At 39.0% G+C, this 18,250-nt stretch overlaps 1 protein-coding gene across 1 annotated transcript in view; it reads right to left on the bottom strand.

Annotated features, from left to right (window-relative positions):
• Positions 1-1,827: 1,827 nt before the first annotated feature.
• Positions 1,828-18,250, bottom strand: part of LOC135253657 (collagen alpha-1(XXI) chain-like) — a 29,828-nt gene continuing 13,405 nt past the window's right edge. The window contains exons 15-28 of the mRNA XM_064333234.1: positions 17,372-17,425; positions 13,855-13,899; positions 13,624-13,677; positions 11,540-11,593; positions 11,178-11,231; positions 9,768-9,839; positions 9,327-9,362; positions 8,415-8,459; positions 7,923-7,955; positions 7,492-7,638; positions 7,355-7,409; positions 5,659-5,850; positions 5,243-5,320; positions 1,828-5,085 (exon numbers count right to left, since the gene is read on the bottom strand). Coding sequence (XP_064189304.1) covers positions 4,895-5,085; positions 5,243-5,320; positions 5,659-5,850; positions 7,355-7,409; positions 7,492-7,638; positions 7,923-7,955; positions 8,415-8,459; positions 9,327-9,362; positions 9,768-9,839; positions 11,178-11,231; positions 11,540-11,593; positions 13,624-13,677; positions 13,855-13,899; positions 17,372-17,425 — 1,110 coding nt within the window. The 3' untranslated portion in view covers positions 1,828-4,894. The remainder of the gene's footprint in view (positions 5,086-5,242; positions 5,321-5,658; positions 5,851-7,354; positions 7,410-7,491; positions 7,639-7,922; positions 7,956-8,414; positions 8,460-9,326; positions 9,363-9,767; positions 9,840-11,177; positions 11,232-11,539; positions 11,594-13,623; positions 13,678-13,854; positions 13,900-17,371; positions 17,426-18,250) is intronic.

Raw genomic sequence — 18,250 nt, 5'->3', positions numbered from 1 at the left:
AGGAATGAAACCTTTGCACTTAAGCACTTTTGAGCAGAATAAATATTTATAAATAAAAATAAAATGCATTCAATCGTACAAGCAAAAGTCTGAAGTGTGCGGGTCTCCTTGGAAAATAACAAGTCACTTCTATGGGCCTATGCACCTTGGCATTACACCAGGAATGGTGAGTTTAGCCATCTCTAATGCATTAACCAGAGAACATGCATACTTTTTGTCCAATGTGAATTGATTGTTTTTTTTTTTTTTTCCAGAGCTTCCAAAATATCCTAGCCATTGATGTGAAGTGATGAGGCATAGACACATTAGAGTTTTTCTGTTTAACTGGAAAACTCCACCCCATGTATATTTTTTTCTCCATCATCTAGAGAAGAGTTGAGTAGGAAAATAAGTGGGTGAGACTAGTGAAGTCATAAATAAGGTCTGAATTTATGGTAGTTTTAGGTAAGAACTTCTTTATCCACTTTTAATGCACTGAAGTTTTAACACAACAGTCATATTGATCGGTGTAATAATGTTCTTATTGGAGAAATGAGGCACTGCTTTGTTGTTGATTGTGATATGTGACTAGTTCTGCTTGTTCACTATAAAATAGAATATTAAATGAGGTTGGGACTAAATGATGGATCAACATATTTAAAAAATAAACTATGGGAATGAGACTGGAGTTAAAAAAATAAATAAATAAAAGTTTATTTTAAAAAAGGCCAGAATTAGTGGCTCAGTTTCCACAGACAGATTATGTCAACTGTGAGCAAGTCACTTTTTTCAGCTCTTTAAAAACTCCACTGACACAATATGAGAGAACCATAAATATTTCACATAATTTTTAGTTATGTGTTGACTGGCACAATCCCCTTAGGCAGCCCTATCATGGCCTATAGAAGAAAATTTGTGCTGATTAGATCATGAAGTGCTGCATCGGTGGAAGACTACAGAGAGGTTTTGTACATGACTGATTTACAGACCAACCTTAACTTTTAATTAGTCCACCTTGGTTCCTCTGAATAGGAATAGAATAGGAAGGACACTCACTACTTCCACCAGTGGATGGTCGTGTTATGCATTACCTATACCAAGAAAACCTGTGCTCCAGTGACACTTCATGGGAAGGCTGTTAGCATTGCTTTTAATGTTGCTTGGTCTTTTGAAAAAGTAATATGAGTAGGTCATCACAGGAATCAAATGATAAAAAAATTCCAGACTGCTCTTTGGAAAAGCAATGCCAACATTTTTCAAATGCTTCCACTGGAAGCAGCTTCTCCGGTTACTGATGGATGGAAACATACCTAATTTTACGATGACAGAAAACTCTTAATGACTTGTCTTCCAAGAAAGAGATCAAACTGATAAATAACAAAGTAACTTGCCAGTTTAAGGCTGGGATATGTTTTTAAATGTCAAACTTTAAAACTAGTAACTGGTAAGTATTTACCTCAATCATGTATCTATCCAGTATTACATACAGTACAAACCATACTAAATGTCATCATGTGCAACTGAAAATACTTTGTAGGTCATTCTTGTTAGAAAACTGAATTAATTAAACCTGTAGGACACACACCTAAATCAGCTGTAAGTACCATAAAACATTGTCACAAAGTTCAATACCTGTACTCACACAAAACATACATAATAATAAAAACGTCAAGCATGAATAAGCATGACACACCCACTAAAGAAAACATTTATAAAGCCATGGTCATAATATAAAATATGTTATTTTATGTCATTTTATACCACCAAATGCAATAAGTTGACTGGATTCAGTGTCTGCATAAGATGCACTGAGGCATGCATTCTGACATATTGAATACATCATTAACACAGAGGCTTATACATGTTTTATTGGAGGCAGGGCTGGGGGTGGCCACTGATCACCAGGTGAACAGACAGGAAAACACAAAAAGTAGTGTTGGCTTACTGCCTTCTATTGGTCCCAAACCACTAAAACAGTATAAATCTTCAGGAACAAAATAATAGCCAATCTGGGAACCAAAACATCAAAGAAAAAGGAAGCCAAAACCACAAAAAAAAAAAAAAAAAAAAAAACTGCCACACACCACTCCGTGCATTCCCCAGTTACCAAATGCTACCCTCTAGGCCTGGGAGCCCATGATTAGGTACTAGGCCACAGCTGATGTGATTACAATTAATCAGAGCTGTGGCCATACCTGTCTGTAGGACCGGTGCTGCCCCCTGGTGGGTAACACCCTAATTCCCTTCCTGGCACCATACTATACAGTATAGTAAACAATAAAATTGGTAACATTAAAATTGTTTATTAAATCAATGGATATTTATTTTGACCATTTGTTCATTACATGAAAAATAATTTTTTCATTACATGAAAAAAAAAATTGACAATATAGCACCAAATGTGACAAAACACATTCAAAGTCTATTGAAACTTATATCCTGAAATAATCAAAGTCTATGAAACACCATTATCATAAAATAATCAAGCTTATGAACTACCACAATTAAATATCACAATGTACAGTAGGTATGAGTGAACATGGATATAATGCCCTCAATGTGTTATTCAAACATTTAATTTATCTTTTAATGTGCATGATTTAGGGTTTCTGGAAGGCTAATCCTGTTAAGAACCTGTTTTTGCATGGATGCTACAACATGGTTTCTAATCCAGTTTACTCCTTTTATTTTGTAGTCATTCAATCCTTTTGTTCAATTTAAAATTACTTCTTAGTTACTGCGACTATGTAACCTGCAAGCAAGGTAGCTAGTTGTTTTGGTTAGCTGTGTCCACCCCTGGTGGCCATATTTAGCTAATGTCATTTTAACTGAACTCTAAAACAGTCTAAGGATCAAATGCACTTTCAAAGTGCATTGCACTCCATCAGAGTTGTATTAACACTGACATTATTACTACGTAGTCACCAGAGACCCCCGTGCAGTCTGCCACATTGTTCAGTCACAGGCTTCTTGGCTAGGAAGAAGGGTATCTAAGCAAAAGCTAAGATGTCAGAATACCTACATTTTGGGTTGTGCCTTTCAGTTGCAACACCAGACTGCAATGTAGCCTGGTCCCAGGCGAGTGTGGGAGTCCTATGACTGTGAATATGAAGTGACTCAAACAGCATGTGCTGTTGGATAGTAGCACATCTGCTACACCCTGGATATGCTCTTCTAACCCCATACAGTGGACCTAACTAGATTAAACAAATTTCTTAAATCTTGACCATGTCAGAATAAAGTATTTACCTTTGTCATAAATTCTACTCTTAAACTGTTGTTTACGTACATAAAAGTTTTAAGGCTTTTATAAGAATTATTACATTTTGTGCATTCTGCTTTTATAATTATATAATTCAGTGTGTTCGGTGAAGTGTTAATTGGCAGTATGTAATTCTATTTAAAAAACCTACCTTTGCTTCCTTGATTGACAGTTTGAAGGTAGGGTCATTTCTCATTTTAGATTTGTGCTGAAATAGCCCTGTTCATGACAACAGCTAATTTGGTTTATGACGCACAGTTTGAAATTTAAAGCAGCTCCAGTCAATGCCAAATAATCGCAGTTGTATTGTTATAATTGTTGCTTAAAAATTTCAGCAGTTAGTTGCTCATAAGTGATGTATAGGTATTTGTGTAGTCAGTTGTATTAAAAAGGAAAGCAACTTAATCTTTGCAGAGAGAGGTTTGCTTACAGTATGTAACATTATGAATCATAAATGGTGATAAGACTCAAATTGATAATGGAAATTATGTGGAAGTCATAGAGAGAATAACTGAGATCCTATCAAGAGTAGTGTAATGTAATACAATGAAATGCATTGATACATAACAAACTTAACACCTTCATGCTGGTTTAAAACTGATTTCTGAAGAGCACACTGTAATACCATTGCCAGATAGAATGAAAAAGGAGATCAAAAGAAAGCTTTAAATAGGACTGGCACAAACAAACATACAAATCTATAGGCATTTCCTGTTTAGAGTCTACCAGTTTTATATATGCAGTATTATATATTTTATATAAGTAGTAAGTAAAGACAACAGGGAAAAACAAATTGGCTTCCACCAGTGCTGTTTGAGAATGAAGAGCCTATGATATTCCTCTTTCTGAAATAACTGTATAAGTCATCAGTTAATAGCAGAGATATGGCAAGAAGTGGTATAGTTTTGGTTACTTAAAGCAGTGGAGCGATAAACCTTTGGATTTGGGTTAGATGCTATAACATCAATGCCTTATTCTTTCAATGTGAAATTTTACTTGAGGGCAGGTTTCAACTTGAGCCTCGTTCCTGAGTACGAACTTCATCCCAAACTCACTGTGCAATTCAGAAATGGTGATATGATTAGACTATTATTGTAAAAACACTGATTGGTCGTTTGGCCTGAATTAATTTGGATATGTTACAGATATTTAAGCCTCTTGTAAAATTCCCAAAGAAAGCTGCATGTAAAACATCCATTTCAATTTCAGGAAATCGCATCAAAGATGTTCATTTTTTCCTGCTGTAAATACATTTTTTATGGAAAAAGTAAAAATGAATACACGTGGTTGTCACTTGATTGGCTTGATACAGTACAATCTGAATGAAAATAAGTCAGTTCAGTCAACTGAAGGAAAAAAAAAACACTACAGTAAATGACTTGCTGTAAGATGTAATACCTTGTTTCTAGCATGGAGGTAGCTTAACTAAGGCAGTGCACTAGGTTTAACTATGTACATGAGCAAAACCATCTTGCCTCTCTGAATGCTGAAACACAGTTCTCCACTTGTTTCTGTCAACCTGAGCCAAATGTTTCCTGGTGCTTGGTGGACTGCACTCACCATCCAGGGATTCACTGGTCCATGTCTCCTTACCTCCCAGTTCAAGTGGGAACTGGCACCAGTCTTGACCATCCTTAGTTCACCTGCAGTCACTTAGAAGTTGGGCCCTTTGCTGAATTGGTTCTCCCTGAGGTTGTAGGCCTGGTAGCACACGGACATGTCACACACCCCTGCTGGGCCAGGCGGGCCCCTCTTTCCCGAGGTACCAGGCATTCCGGCCTTCCCAGGAATACCGGTGAGCCCCGGAAGACCTTCCCCGTCTCTGCCGTGGGGGCCCTGAAGGCCTGTCGTCAAAGGTAGAAACCACAAGGTGCATGTTACCAACATGAGTGCAAGGAACAAGGCTTTATTAACCTATCACACTCAACGCTGGTAATATAGGCAAAGTACAATTCAAGCATTGGTGAAAGTATGGAAAGACTGTTAGTAAGGACTCTTCACCTATTGGTCCCGGTGGGCCTGGCTGTCCTATATGACTATCTCCTTTGGAACCCTTGAGTCCCCTTGGCCCAGTATCACCTGTATACCAAAAACCAAACATGGAACAGGAACTGAAAATATTGGCAGAAAGATAATGAAATCATCGAATCTCAAATATCCATTTCCATCTCACCATTTATAATTCAAAAAAGTAATGAAAGTAAAAATTGCAATTCATTAAAATGTTATTTTTTCTGTATTCCTCGAGTTTTTAATGTGAAATAACAGAAAAGAAAAACATGTATCATCATGACAGCGGAAACTGTGACTATAGAGGAAACAATGTGTTACTGTATTTCAAACAGCATATTGTGATTGTTCCACATTACACTTTGATGTGTTCATTGTTCAGCATGCTCCTGCATGTGTAGCATTACCTTTGGTTCCCCGAGGCCCCTGCATGCCAGGGGACCCAGGGTATCCTTGAGAGCCAGCCCTGCCAGGGTACCCTGCAGGGCCAGTAGGTCCCGTGGGACCTGGAGCCCCAGGTTCACCTGGGGGGCCCCGCACTGTTTCACACGAAGGGCAGCTACTCGGTGCCATAATCTGCAGCAGCTGAGGTAGCTGATCTAGGGAACGACAGAGAACCCGTTGAAAATTCACATTTTACATTACAGTTTTAGCTCCACTAAGACAACCCTTAAACACTTAATAGTGATCGATGAACAATGATGAAATGAATGACAGGAACATGCAGGGGTGGAGTCTCTGGGTACCTTCCTCTTTGCCTCAAGTGCCCAATGTTCCCGACTGAATTTTTTAAAATGACATTTGTTTTATTATTTTTTGCTGTCATTCATTTTCATTCATTTATTTTGGTTAAATATATCCTGTACAATAAATGGGTGTCATAAAACACTTCTTCAAGGTTGGTGTGCCCTTTTCTCACTTTGAACACGTGCCCCTCAAGTGGTCTCTGCATGGGTCTGATGAGTGATAAATAATGAACGGACTGAACTCCTTATACAGCTAGCAAACTGCAGATCTCTGATTGGCTATAAGAAATCCTCTTGTGTAACAAGGTGGAGCTACCCTACCAGCTAAACACCTCCCTTCCTGGATGATTCTATGCATCAATAATTAAAATTGTTACGAACTGCAAGAATGTTGGTCTTATTATAATCCCCTGGTTCTACATTTTCCCTGCAAAAACTGTTTTTAAAAAAAATAATACTACAAATATAAGATGATGTGGTTTCACTTTGGTTCAAGGTTTGAGGACTTCATTCACTGATCAAAGAGATAGCCATTACAACAATCTTCCCAACTGAGCAGTTGCGCTACACAACACAATCCTGAATGTGCTGCGATTGGTCAGAGTAATGTGGGCGTTAGCAAAAGGATGTCTTGAAATCTGATTGGCTGGCCTAGACTCAGAACTAGACTACATCAGCTGAATTTATTTATTTGTGGATCAGTTACATTAATTAAATTATTTTTGAGACAATAGCACACCCATAATTTTGCCTGAAAATGATGCACTTAATTTTCTGTTAATAAATGAAGGAACATTTTCAGAGATTAAGCTTAATAAAAAATTTTTTTACTGCCTTTCACAGTCATACAAGTAGCAGTATTTATAATGTTGCAAGTGTAACCTTCTCTGTTCGGCCAATTGAGGTACTTACTACTTTACTAAATTTACTGTGTGCCCCAGTACAGATAATGTGATTTCCTGTTGAATACTGTACTATGTTTCTGTATGAGTTGCTTTGAAGTTACTTGAAGTACACTTTCCTGCTTTAAACCTTAAACCTCAAATGATCTATACCTGCCTTTGTAAAGCTGACAGAACCTTTTGTAAAAATGTAAAATATTTTTTATCGCACAGAAAAATTGTCAAGGCCAATTGAAAACACTAAAACTGAAATAATATTTTAAAACCAAGAAAGTGAGCTATGCCTTTAATGTATCATAAAATGTTTTATATATTTCAGCATCAGTACATTTTGCTCAAACTGAAAACTCTGGCTGCGGGCAGTTTTCTTTTTGCTGTCCAGCATAAATCATTGAGAGGGCAACAGTATATGCAGTGTCTGATGTGGCTCCGGAAAAAGAAAAAGCAGCACTTACTCCGCAGCACATTGCTGCAAAGCTTCATCAAGTGTTCATCTGAAGGAGGCTTTCCCTGAAAAGTAAAGGAGATGGATGCTTAAGGGCAGTCTGGAGGTTAAATGCCTTTTTTTTCCAGGAACAAAAGCAGCACTTACAGGCTTCCCTGGATATCCAGGCACACCAGGCTGCCCCGGGAGCCCATCTTGGCCTGGGGGGCCACGCAAGCCAGTGCCTCCGGGTGGGCCCATGTCCCCCGTCTTCCCATCAGGCCCTCTGACTCCCATGTCACCTGATGTGCCTTTCTAACAATCGGAGAATAAAGCCAGTTCAGTCTCTTAATCCAGGATGTGCTCTTAATTTACCCCAGGTAACAAATTGCATTCACGTGGACTTTCAGTTGAATACAGTTCTATGGTGCATGCAATTTTTATTTGAATGTGGCTTGATTTCACCTCGTTGGCTAATGGTTGTGCTTTTAGTTGCTGTGAGACATGCACTTCCATTGTATTGCACTGTTTAGCAGAGATAATGGGAGTCCTCGGGTAAAATTGAGCGAGATGGATTAAATCAATCTAATTCAACAAACCTCTCCTTTGCTTCCCCTGAGCCCAGCTTCGCCCTGCACGAAGGAAATAGCCTGTTAAAATGCACCTCTTTATATAAAGGTCCAAGTCTGTTTGATTGATGGCACTGCATCAGTGTTGTTCTTTTCCTATAAAACGAGCAATTCCTCTGCAGAGTAACATCCTACTTTGTGCAGAGGGATAAGGAAATTGCACATATAATGGCTTATCCATTTACTGTATTTTATTTTACTGAGTTAAATTGTCTCCTGGAGAGAAGAAACGACGGCAACATTACCCCTTAAAACAAGGAGCGGTAATGTGAATTCAGTCAGTGACATTTCATGTTAAAGCTTTTAAAAAAAGGCCCAGTCGCCTGGGCCAATAGGCCCGCGGTACATCATCCCAGGCGGCCAACCGCTCTGTCTGCCTGGGGCTTTGAAGGAATCTCCCCGTCTTGTGATGGGCATACGAGACGCCGCCACGCGTAGATTTAGGGGTGCAGGAGTACTCACTGGAGTGCCGGGGGCCCCAGGAACTCCCTCACCGCCGCGTTCGCCCTGAAACGAGAGGATCGCGAGAGCAGCGCCGTCACAAAAGGTTACCATTAGCATTCACGGGCAAGTAGCAACGCCGGAGCCTCGCTGACCTTTAAAAACCGTATCACCTGCATTCTCGGGACATGCCGTCCGCTCCAATTACTACCACAGGATCTGCAGCCATTGTGAAAAGGCTCGAAGCAAAAATAAAATTGAGTGCACTCCTGTTATTCATTCGGGGTATTGACAGAGCTGCGGATGATGCAAGTTTTTTTTTTTCTTTTCCATCAGGGCCTCATAACTGAACCACACAATGCAAACCCGCTCTTTGCAGGTTCTCAGCCAGTCCAGTATGTGACACCTGGGTTGTCAAGGTTTCCCAGCACTTTCTCTGAGCGCACAGTAGGTTACTCTGGAAACTGTGCATCTCAGCTTTGGTGGAAAACAATCCAAAAATAGTTTTTTTTTTGTTTTTTTTTGCTGGTAATATGCTCCTCGGGGTTAACCTTTGTGACCTCTCTGTGGCCGTTTCCCTCTTTTTCAAGCTTGGTGACTGGGTGATTCAGGGTTGTCAGGAGGTGAGGGTGAGATGGAGCTGGAACTGCTGTTAGCCTTTAAACACTGAAAATGAGCCCAGACAGTGAAGCACCTCTTGGTGCTATCATGAGAAGGCGTTTGACCTCAGTTTGAACAGTGCGTTACACTAAAGTGTTTAATTGGATATAATTCTGTACTCCGGAAGCTACATAACGGTCTGGAATTGAGCAACATATTTTAGTTCCAGATACCGAAAACAAAATGCTTCAGGAATGAATCTCCAACTGGTATACAACGTTCCAAATTTAAACAACAAAAGAAGAGTAAAATCTAACATAAGTTTGATAATACCTGACTTCCCTTGGGGCCAGTTTCTCCCATCTCACCCTGAAAAATAACATGAAACCTTATGAAATACTCATCTACCATTTAGCACAGCAAAGAAACTTATTCTGTTGGGTATTCTACTTAGTAAACAATGGCAAACTATAATCGTTTTTCACAATCATGTGCAATAATTCTATGGATTGCCATCAGAATGACATGTTATTCTTCATAAATCCATTCACATTTGCCATTCAGATTAGTTGCAAGTTATATTAAGTTATAGTTAACTCTATGTATTTATTTATTTATTTATTTTTTGAATATTAATTTGGCAGTTCATGTCATGAGCAATTGTAAGTCAAATCAAGAACAATTTTTGATTGAATGTAGGCCTATTTCTCTCTTCTTTGACTTTTGTAAAAAAAAAAATAATAATAAATAAATAAAAAATTCCCAGGATGTTACCTTCTGTCCTTTAAAACCTGGCATCCCCATAGCACCTGGTATTCCCTGCTCCCCCGGCTCTCCCTGAGAACCCTGTAAAACTCAAGATGAGACTTTTATCAGGAATGTCCCTATACTAGCCATTGTAAAGTTGACAAGTTACCAGAAACAATATATTAAATATCCTTCATTGCACACAAAACTGTTGGGGCCAATTGAAAACACACTTGCATTAAAAAAAAAAAAAAAGATATTATAAACTGAGTAAACTAGAAACAGGGACTTGACTGTCATCATTTTACTGCATAAATGCAATCTTCCTCAAACATACATCATCCTCCTACCATTTCTACCCTGCTCTTTCCTTCCTCCTTCTCATAATGTATAATTGTATTTTATCTACAGATTGCTTGTTAGGTTATTAACTAGCCAGCATAGTTTAACTCAAATATCACACATGGTAAGTAAATCTACACTAACAATTTGATTTGATTGAACAATTTATTGGGTGAAAGCCATATCCATGTTCCATCTTTGTCATGCAAATGGAACCGGAGACAAATGTGACATAAATCGAACACCAGAAGCCCCGAGTGCAGGTAATGTGATCACTGTGCTATTGAAAGTACAGCATACTAAGCATGTCTCACCTGAACAAGTAGCCAATAGCAGTTATAAAATGTGTGCTGAATATAGATTTCACAATATTCTTTCTCAGTCCATTTGGAATTGCGGAATTATAGAGAAGACAAAAAAGTAACCTCCTCTATGGAGTCTAGCTAATATTAAAATCAAATACTGCATCGATAGATCTTACACCAAGAGGAGTTAGGGGAAGGGATGTTTTTGCAGAAGGTATTTGTATGGTAAAGTTGAACAGCAGACAAGTATGATTCATATTAAATATAGTTGTTTAGTAGTAAAATATGTTATTTTTTGGAAGTAACTGTTCACCAGGAACTGATCATGAAAACATAAATTGTATTGAACTTATTAGACTACTGATGCAAGGCTCATAAGGATAGTAGATAATTTCCTGACAGTTGATAAATAATGTATTCAGTTTAAACCAATTGGAAACTACAGTTTCACAAATGTATTGGGAAAAAAATACATTTTTTATATTGGTAAGCAATTGTTAAATAGCCCTCCTGCAAAATGCTAAAAGATATAAGAGAGCTAACTGAGAAATCTCATAAAATGAAGCCAACCACTGAGCAAGAGGAGGCAGGAGGTAAAAATCCGGAGGCAGCTGAACCCTAAATGACTCATTTTCTGAGCAGCTAGGGCTGGCTCAGCGTGTGGAATGTTCTGCTGAAATTACTCAGAGGCCACAGGCTCGCACCGGGCGAACAGACAGGCACGCAAGGGCGGAACGGGAAAGGGCCACGCCCTGAACGAACTCGGCCGGCCGCGCTCTTCGGTACGCACCCCGGGTCCCGGCGGGCCAGGAAATCCGGTGGCCCCACGCTCCCCTGGGCTGCCCTGCGCACAGACCAGACGAAACACATCACACACACGCACAGGGCCACCCACTGCGCCATGTCATTCACAAGTGGATGGTTTTAATAGGCAGTGATGAGCTGCCTTTGTACGCTGAGAGCTTCAATTAGAGCCCGGCACTTCACTCTAATGGAGAGAGGTGACGTGCATATCGCCCAATGACGTCCTGTAAATTCTGCCCATTCGCTTATTCAGGAAGCCTTTCCTTTCGCTCTTAGCCCCAGCTAATTTTATCCCGTTAAGAAAGAATGAACTAATGAATGATCAGTAAATGGTTTTCACCAACAAACCTTTGGGCCTTTGAGTCCATCAAGTCCTGGTGGACCCAGGGGGCCCTGGATCCCCTAAATGTAAAAAAAAAAAGAAAAGACACCTGACTATGACCATGGATATAACACAATTCAAACAACACACGCGTTCAACCTATTTTCAACTAACTACAGCAATACTATAACTATAGAAATAACTATAACTATAATTGTTAATATTTGATGATAATAAAAATAAATACATTGGAAATTGGAATTACTTGCATGCAAGTGTATCTAAAGAATGAGTGAAAAATTGAGTGATGTTTTAACCTTCCTATTGTGTTAGAACTTGGCACACACCTTTTGTTTTAGCAGGTAAAATTTGAACTGGCAGGTTTTAACAGTACAAAACACTCATAAATCAATAATAATGCAATATTCTATATATGAGTTATATCTCATAACCAACTTATTATTCATTCAAACATAGCATCTACTCTTACTCTCGTATTTTATGATCCGGTCGGTTTTCATTTCAATCCTAATTTGGAACACCTGACTCTACTAATTAGCAGCTGAACAAGATTCCCAACTGTTGAATGAGGTGCACTTTGTTAGGGTTAGAGTGAAAATATACACTCAGATGGTAGATATCCAGGAACAGTGCTGGTTACCACTGGCCTAGAGGGACAGTCAGGAGTTGAAACAGACATTATCTACAGTGACTTCTGGCACTGGATTGTGATACCTGGCAAGCACTCCACCCATTTGTCCCAAACATCTCAAATGGGAGGACGTTTATCTTTCTCAAGGCAAGCAGGTCTTTCTTCATAACTGTCAAATAACTCTTGAGATGACATGAAAGGTTTGCAGTGACATAGAAGCTTGGAAAATAGTCTGGCCTGACTCGGCATCCATAAGCTGGCAGTAGCCTCATTACTGGCTCTGTACAGTCCAGCTAGAAGCAAAAGCCCCATGCAAGCATGCAGGTATTCTAGAAATTTCCATCTACTGTTTAACATGCAGCTCCATTCCATGTTTATCATCTCAGGCACAATTTTCTCAATAGGCTGAGTGAAAAGGACATTTTATCTTGGACATGTGATACTGCATATCTGCTGGGCCCTGGGGTCATTTTAATTATGTTCTGAGTTTGTACTCTGTATTGCCTCTCATAAGGAGTTGAGGACCGTGATATATTGTCATTTTCTGACATGAAGATATCACGAGTTTGAGCACTCCAAGGAGAATCGTGTTTGGGTCAAATTTGATCAACAGAAATACTCATAATTCTTTTTTGGAGGAGGAAATTTGATCCATAACAATTCAAAAAACAAATTACACAGACTTTCAAAACTGAATACAATTATAAGCACTTATTTTGTATAGTTTATATGATTATTATTTAGGTGATCGTGAAGTTTGGTTCTAATAAAACAAGCTATATGGTTTTTCTGACATATTTTAACTTGAAAACAGATCAAAACGGACCCTAATACAATAGGAGGGTTAAATAATGTATATACATTTTTCACAGGGAATTTTTTTTCCCCTAAAAAGAATGTAACATAAAACTAAATTGCACTACTGTTAATATTCCAGCAGAGGGCAGCAATAGATTGGTACACTGATATCCTGCAATGAACATGATTGTTCAAGTGATTTTGGTCCCACATCCATCCATGTTTTACAATAATGAAAACTCTTGTTAAATCTTGTGCAATTCAAAGTTTCACATCTATTCACTAGCAGATATGTGAAATCAGAGATACTGCCTGAGATGGACCCCTGGCCTTCTGTCTTTTTGCGTGACAATATCTAGATATGTATTCGAAACCACTTGGATGATGTTTCCAAAAATGTACTGTATGCAGTACAGAGCTGTACATAAAACTATAAAATGGCTGTATAGAAAGAGTACAGAAACACAGGGCACACATCCATCAGTTATATATATGATAATGCAGTTCATAGCTCATAGTCCACTATAACATATCAAGTACAGTGGATGGCCTGACAGCGAAAGAGGGAAGGCTGACAGAGTGCTGTTCTCAGGAAAGTGCATTACTTATACAGAGGTGATCTGGAGAGGTTAAATAAATGTCATAAATTCAGTTCCTTACCGGAGGTCCTTTTCTGCCTTCGGATCCTTTGTGTCCTTGCGTCCCTTTATCCCCCTTTCACAGCGAGTGTAAAAACATTTCAAAACCTCAAAACACGTCTGGTTAACAATGTTAAAATTGTAATTACCAAAATTGAAAGACTCATTTTACCCATGGTTGCCAAAAATATAGCCAAGCATCATGAGAGAGTTTAATTATTTTGATGCACCGTGTGATTCAGCGTGATCTTACCTGAGGTCCCATTGGCCCAGGCTCCCCTGGATAACCCCGGTATCCCTGGAGACGACACAGGACAGTGACATCGTGCTCACAATGTGAGCAGGGCAACAATATGAGCACGGACTTTCAATGCATACCTATCCTTTTTACCCCAATTTTTTTCTTTCTCTCTAACTACTTCCTCCCCTAGTTACAGCTGTTAAATGATAGCTACTATTACTTCATTTTAATCAGCGGAATGTCTGGCAAAAGCATTATTTGAAGGAAGAACTGTCAGTGATGCCAGTCACAGACTTGTGCAATAAAATCAGACAGCATTTATGAGGGAAATATACACGAGTGCATTGAATAACCCTGATTTCATCAGGCAAAAGGACGCAGACACTGCATTGAAATTTTAATTACTTGCACACTGATGGCTGAGATTATGAAACTGAAATAATAATAATAATAATAATAATAATAATAATAATAATAATAACATATTAGGCACTCCATCCCACTCAAATTTCCAGAGAATGCCATGCATTTGCACTGTTCTCAGACGTGGAGAAAAGGGCTGCTCAAAATAATGAGGCCTGGTTTAAAAAAAAAAAAAAAAAAGACACCACGCAAGCCAATAGTGAAACGAGAGCGCAATAATATCCCGGCGAGAGGGACGATGACATTTAGGCTGAAAAATCATCCCCTTCCTCCCGCGGCCCGTAGCCTTTAGAAGGAAACAAAAAGAGGAGCGATGCATTCCTCGGACGGAGCAGAGCGAGCCCCGCAGGGACCCGCTCCATTTCGCACCCGTAATCTTTCAGCACAGCACCCGCACACGCGGCCCCAGGAAAGCCCGTCTCCACGGGGACTCATAAAAACAAGCCCGGCACTTAGCAATCAGGACACAAGCGCCATCCCAAACAGAGCCCGCTCTCAGCCCTTATTGTCTGTAGTCTCAGAGTAATTAACTTCATCAGAAATTGTCTCCACAAGGAGGAGTGGGAGGGGGGTAGGGGTGGCGGTGGGGGGGGAGGTGGGGGGGGGGGAGAAGAGCGTTGCTTGTTGGATGGAGGCTGCCCGCACTTACAGGTAGGTGGGTGTTAAAGGACAAGAGTACAAGGGTACAGAGCAGCTCTTTTGATGTGCATCTCACCATGATGACTTATTTGATCCTACAGACCCATATGAATTCCTTTGATTTCTATTCATTGCCAATCTCAAGGGAGGATGAAGGTAGCTTCTGCTGTGAAATGGAGGCTTTTAAACTCTAATATGCTGTCCCCATGGTAAACTAGTTCCTTGGAAATGCTCAGACCTAGACATCGATCTAAATTCAGTCTAACCACTACAGTGCTTTTTCCTCAAATTTAAAGAAGGAATTTCAGAAAAGGTGATTTTTTTATTGAATTCTTACCCATCGCGGATTAAGCAGTGGTGGTATATAAGATAATGAAGGATACAGTCAATGAACTGAAACGGTTATTTACATAAATTTGCAATGAGCTTAAAGTTACAGCAAATGTTCCATAGCAGTTATACGGAATAAACCCCTCAACTCAACCCTACAGCTCCCTGTTATGGCTCTTAGGTACTTAACTTGATTCCATTTCCTCTTAACATTCAATACAAAGTCTGTTACACAAAACCCAGCTACATTCCAAAACTTCAATATAAACTGCATTTTAAGTTTGGTATTGTTAATCCTCAATAGCTATGTCAGGCAATCAGGAAGTTCAGCAGTTTTTATCAAAAAGGTGACAGCAATGTAAAAAACACTTGAATACAGATTTTATGTCCTTATTCAAAACTGTATGGCTACCTTCCCTTTGGCCAAATAAAATTCTATATTTTTTCTTTAATTTTTTTTTCAGATGAAAAGTAACAAATATTTTAAACTACCTCCTTTTTGTTACACTTTTGTATATTAAGTTAAACATTAAAAAGCTGTGTGAAAGACTAATGTAATTTAGAGGGGCTTGGTGAGAGTTACAAACCAGCTGCTTGTTGGGGACCCATTGCTTTAGACATTATAAATCATTTTTTTCTCTAGGAGTAATTTATGTTTAGGGAACCGCCTAGCCCATTTGCCTCTCCTATGTCATTTCTTAACACATAGTGGTAAATCTTTCTCTGGAACTAATCCAGTCATCAATGAGCATACTAGGGTTAGTCACTATTCAAGACTAACCCTGGTGCAAAGGGCTAAAATCCATCCCGCATGTTTGCATGGTTGAGTGTCACCATTGCAGCAAACTAGCCTGGAACAGAACCAAACCACACTAACCACAGTAGCATCCATTTGGGAGGGAGGAGGACCATGTTCTAATTTGAGATCAGCAGCTCAAAATCAACTGCAGTACAACTAAAACGTACAGTATGACTTGAAGGCCATCGCTTCAGTGATCCAGAACTTCAATTCTTTTAATCAGTCTGCATCATCATTTACAGCATTCACTGAATGTACATGTGAGGCAGGGCCCCAATATTACATACAGAAGAGGTAAACAAACAAACTGAAGGGGCAATTATTGCTCCACATTGTTGCCATGGTTCCCTTTCAGGACTTCTTCCAGAAGTTTGTTCGAGTGGTGAGGAGGGTTTTGGAGCCACTGTGCACGCTAGCAGTGTACCCGGGCAAGTAAACACTGTGGTTGCTTGTGCACAACGTTTGGAGTGCCATCAACACAAGCAGCGTGGCTATTTTAAGTTCAATTGTTTCTCATGTCTTTTAAGTGGCTTCATAAACTTGTCTACAAAAAAATAGTATGATCCTACAAGGACAAGAAAAATATCAAAAACGCTTTGTGAATGCCAGTTTGCTGGCTTCACATTTTACTACTGCTTGTAAGTTATGGTTAAAAAAAAAACTGTTTACCATTTAATATATACGGAATGCTACTTTTCTCACACATTTCCCACATTAGACATTTCTCCTGAATAATAAATGTTAATAAACATGGTACTGCGTAAATATTCCATTAGATACATAAAACAAATTCAATTTATATTTTAATCATACTTGAAAATGCAGTCAAATTCCACAGCAAACAGCGTTCATGTTTCTAGTGCTACAGCAATGGGAAAATCAATCAATCACAGTATATTTATTATGAAGTGTGTTGCTAGGGTATGTGTGGAAGAGGAGATCAGGTGTTACATGCCCGCAGTAGAGTGAAAAAACACTCAACAACTCAGGGCAGCTCTCTTTCCAATGGAGCACCTTTATCAATAATATCAAACAAAACAAGCCCTTAACCAGAATCCGTCATCAAATAACACTGGACTACCAAGCCGTTTCAATGTCACACCTTTACTATCTGGATCATTACCTTATTTATGGTTCCTTTTGTATCTCACTCATTTCCATTTTTACCAGTTTTAGGAGACAGCAAAACAACTTTGTGAACAAAATATGCAAAAGTTCCGTTGTTATATACCGACATGCCGAAAGGCAGCGGTATTGCGTGACGAGTCTACAGCAGGCCTAATGAACCAGCGATTCATTAAGCTGAAATGAAAGATAATGTTCTAAATCGTGACTTACTGGAAGTCCTCTCTGTCCATTAACACCTGGCTCACTGGTCTCTCCTTTCTCACCCTGAAACAAAATAGAACAGATATCACCATTTTAAATGCACTGCAATATCCTTACAGCTGGTTTCACACACAGATTAAGCTTCATCTTTTCTGCATTTGTTTATTAAGTATAAATATGTTTTTTTTATTTTTTTATTGAATGGGGTCTACAGTATAAAACGGGCCTAGATCAATACCTAGATCAATCACTGATATGGAGGAAAATACCCTTACATTTGCTCTGTTTTATAAATGCTATAAATGCTTAGATATGAAAACATAGACCTAAACTTTTTAAAAATCAAAAGTTTAAGATGGCTAGAAAAAGACTGCATCTGTTGGCATCATAAAACATCACTGAAATGAAAAGTGGGCTCGTAAATCTCAATTGAGCTTAATGTTTACTTTAGCCATGTTCAAGACTGAAATAATGCTCAGGCACGCTGTTAATCTGAGGTAATGCACGTCATTTCATATCTTTTTATGTGGAAGAATTAGATCCACCTTCCCTCCTCACCTCAAAACAAAATTCATGAAGCAGGAATTAAGCACCACATTAATCAAGTGTTTATGGTGACGATGAGAAGCAGATGCTCGTTCAGTAACAGTGGAGAATGCAGATGGACTTCAATTATATTGTTAGTGTACTAAGCGATTTCCCAGACAGCAGTCTTTTATATCTAAAGACTTGGACATCTATTGGAGAAGTTTTAAAGAGGAGAATGAACTAATATGATCCCCAGGGACAAATCCTTGTTATCCAGGGACCTAACACTTGTTTTATCATATATGGCAAATACCCCATCATTACTTTTCCTTATATTATCCATTCATACAACTGGATTTT

The sequence above is a fragment of the Anguilla rostrata genome, chromosome 4, assembly GCF_018555375.3.
Source record: "Anguilla rostrata isolate EN2019 chromosome 4, ASM1855537v3, whole genome shotgun sequence".
NCBI lineage: Eukaryota > Metazoa > Chordata > Actinopteri > Anguilliformes > Anguillidae > Anguilla > Anguilla rostrata.
This window is presented reverse-complemented; position numbering and strand designations above follow the sequence as displayed.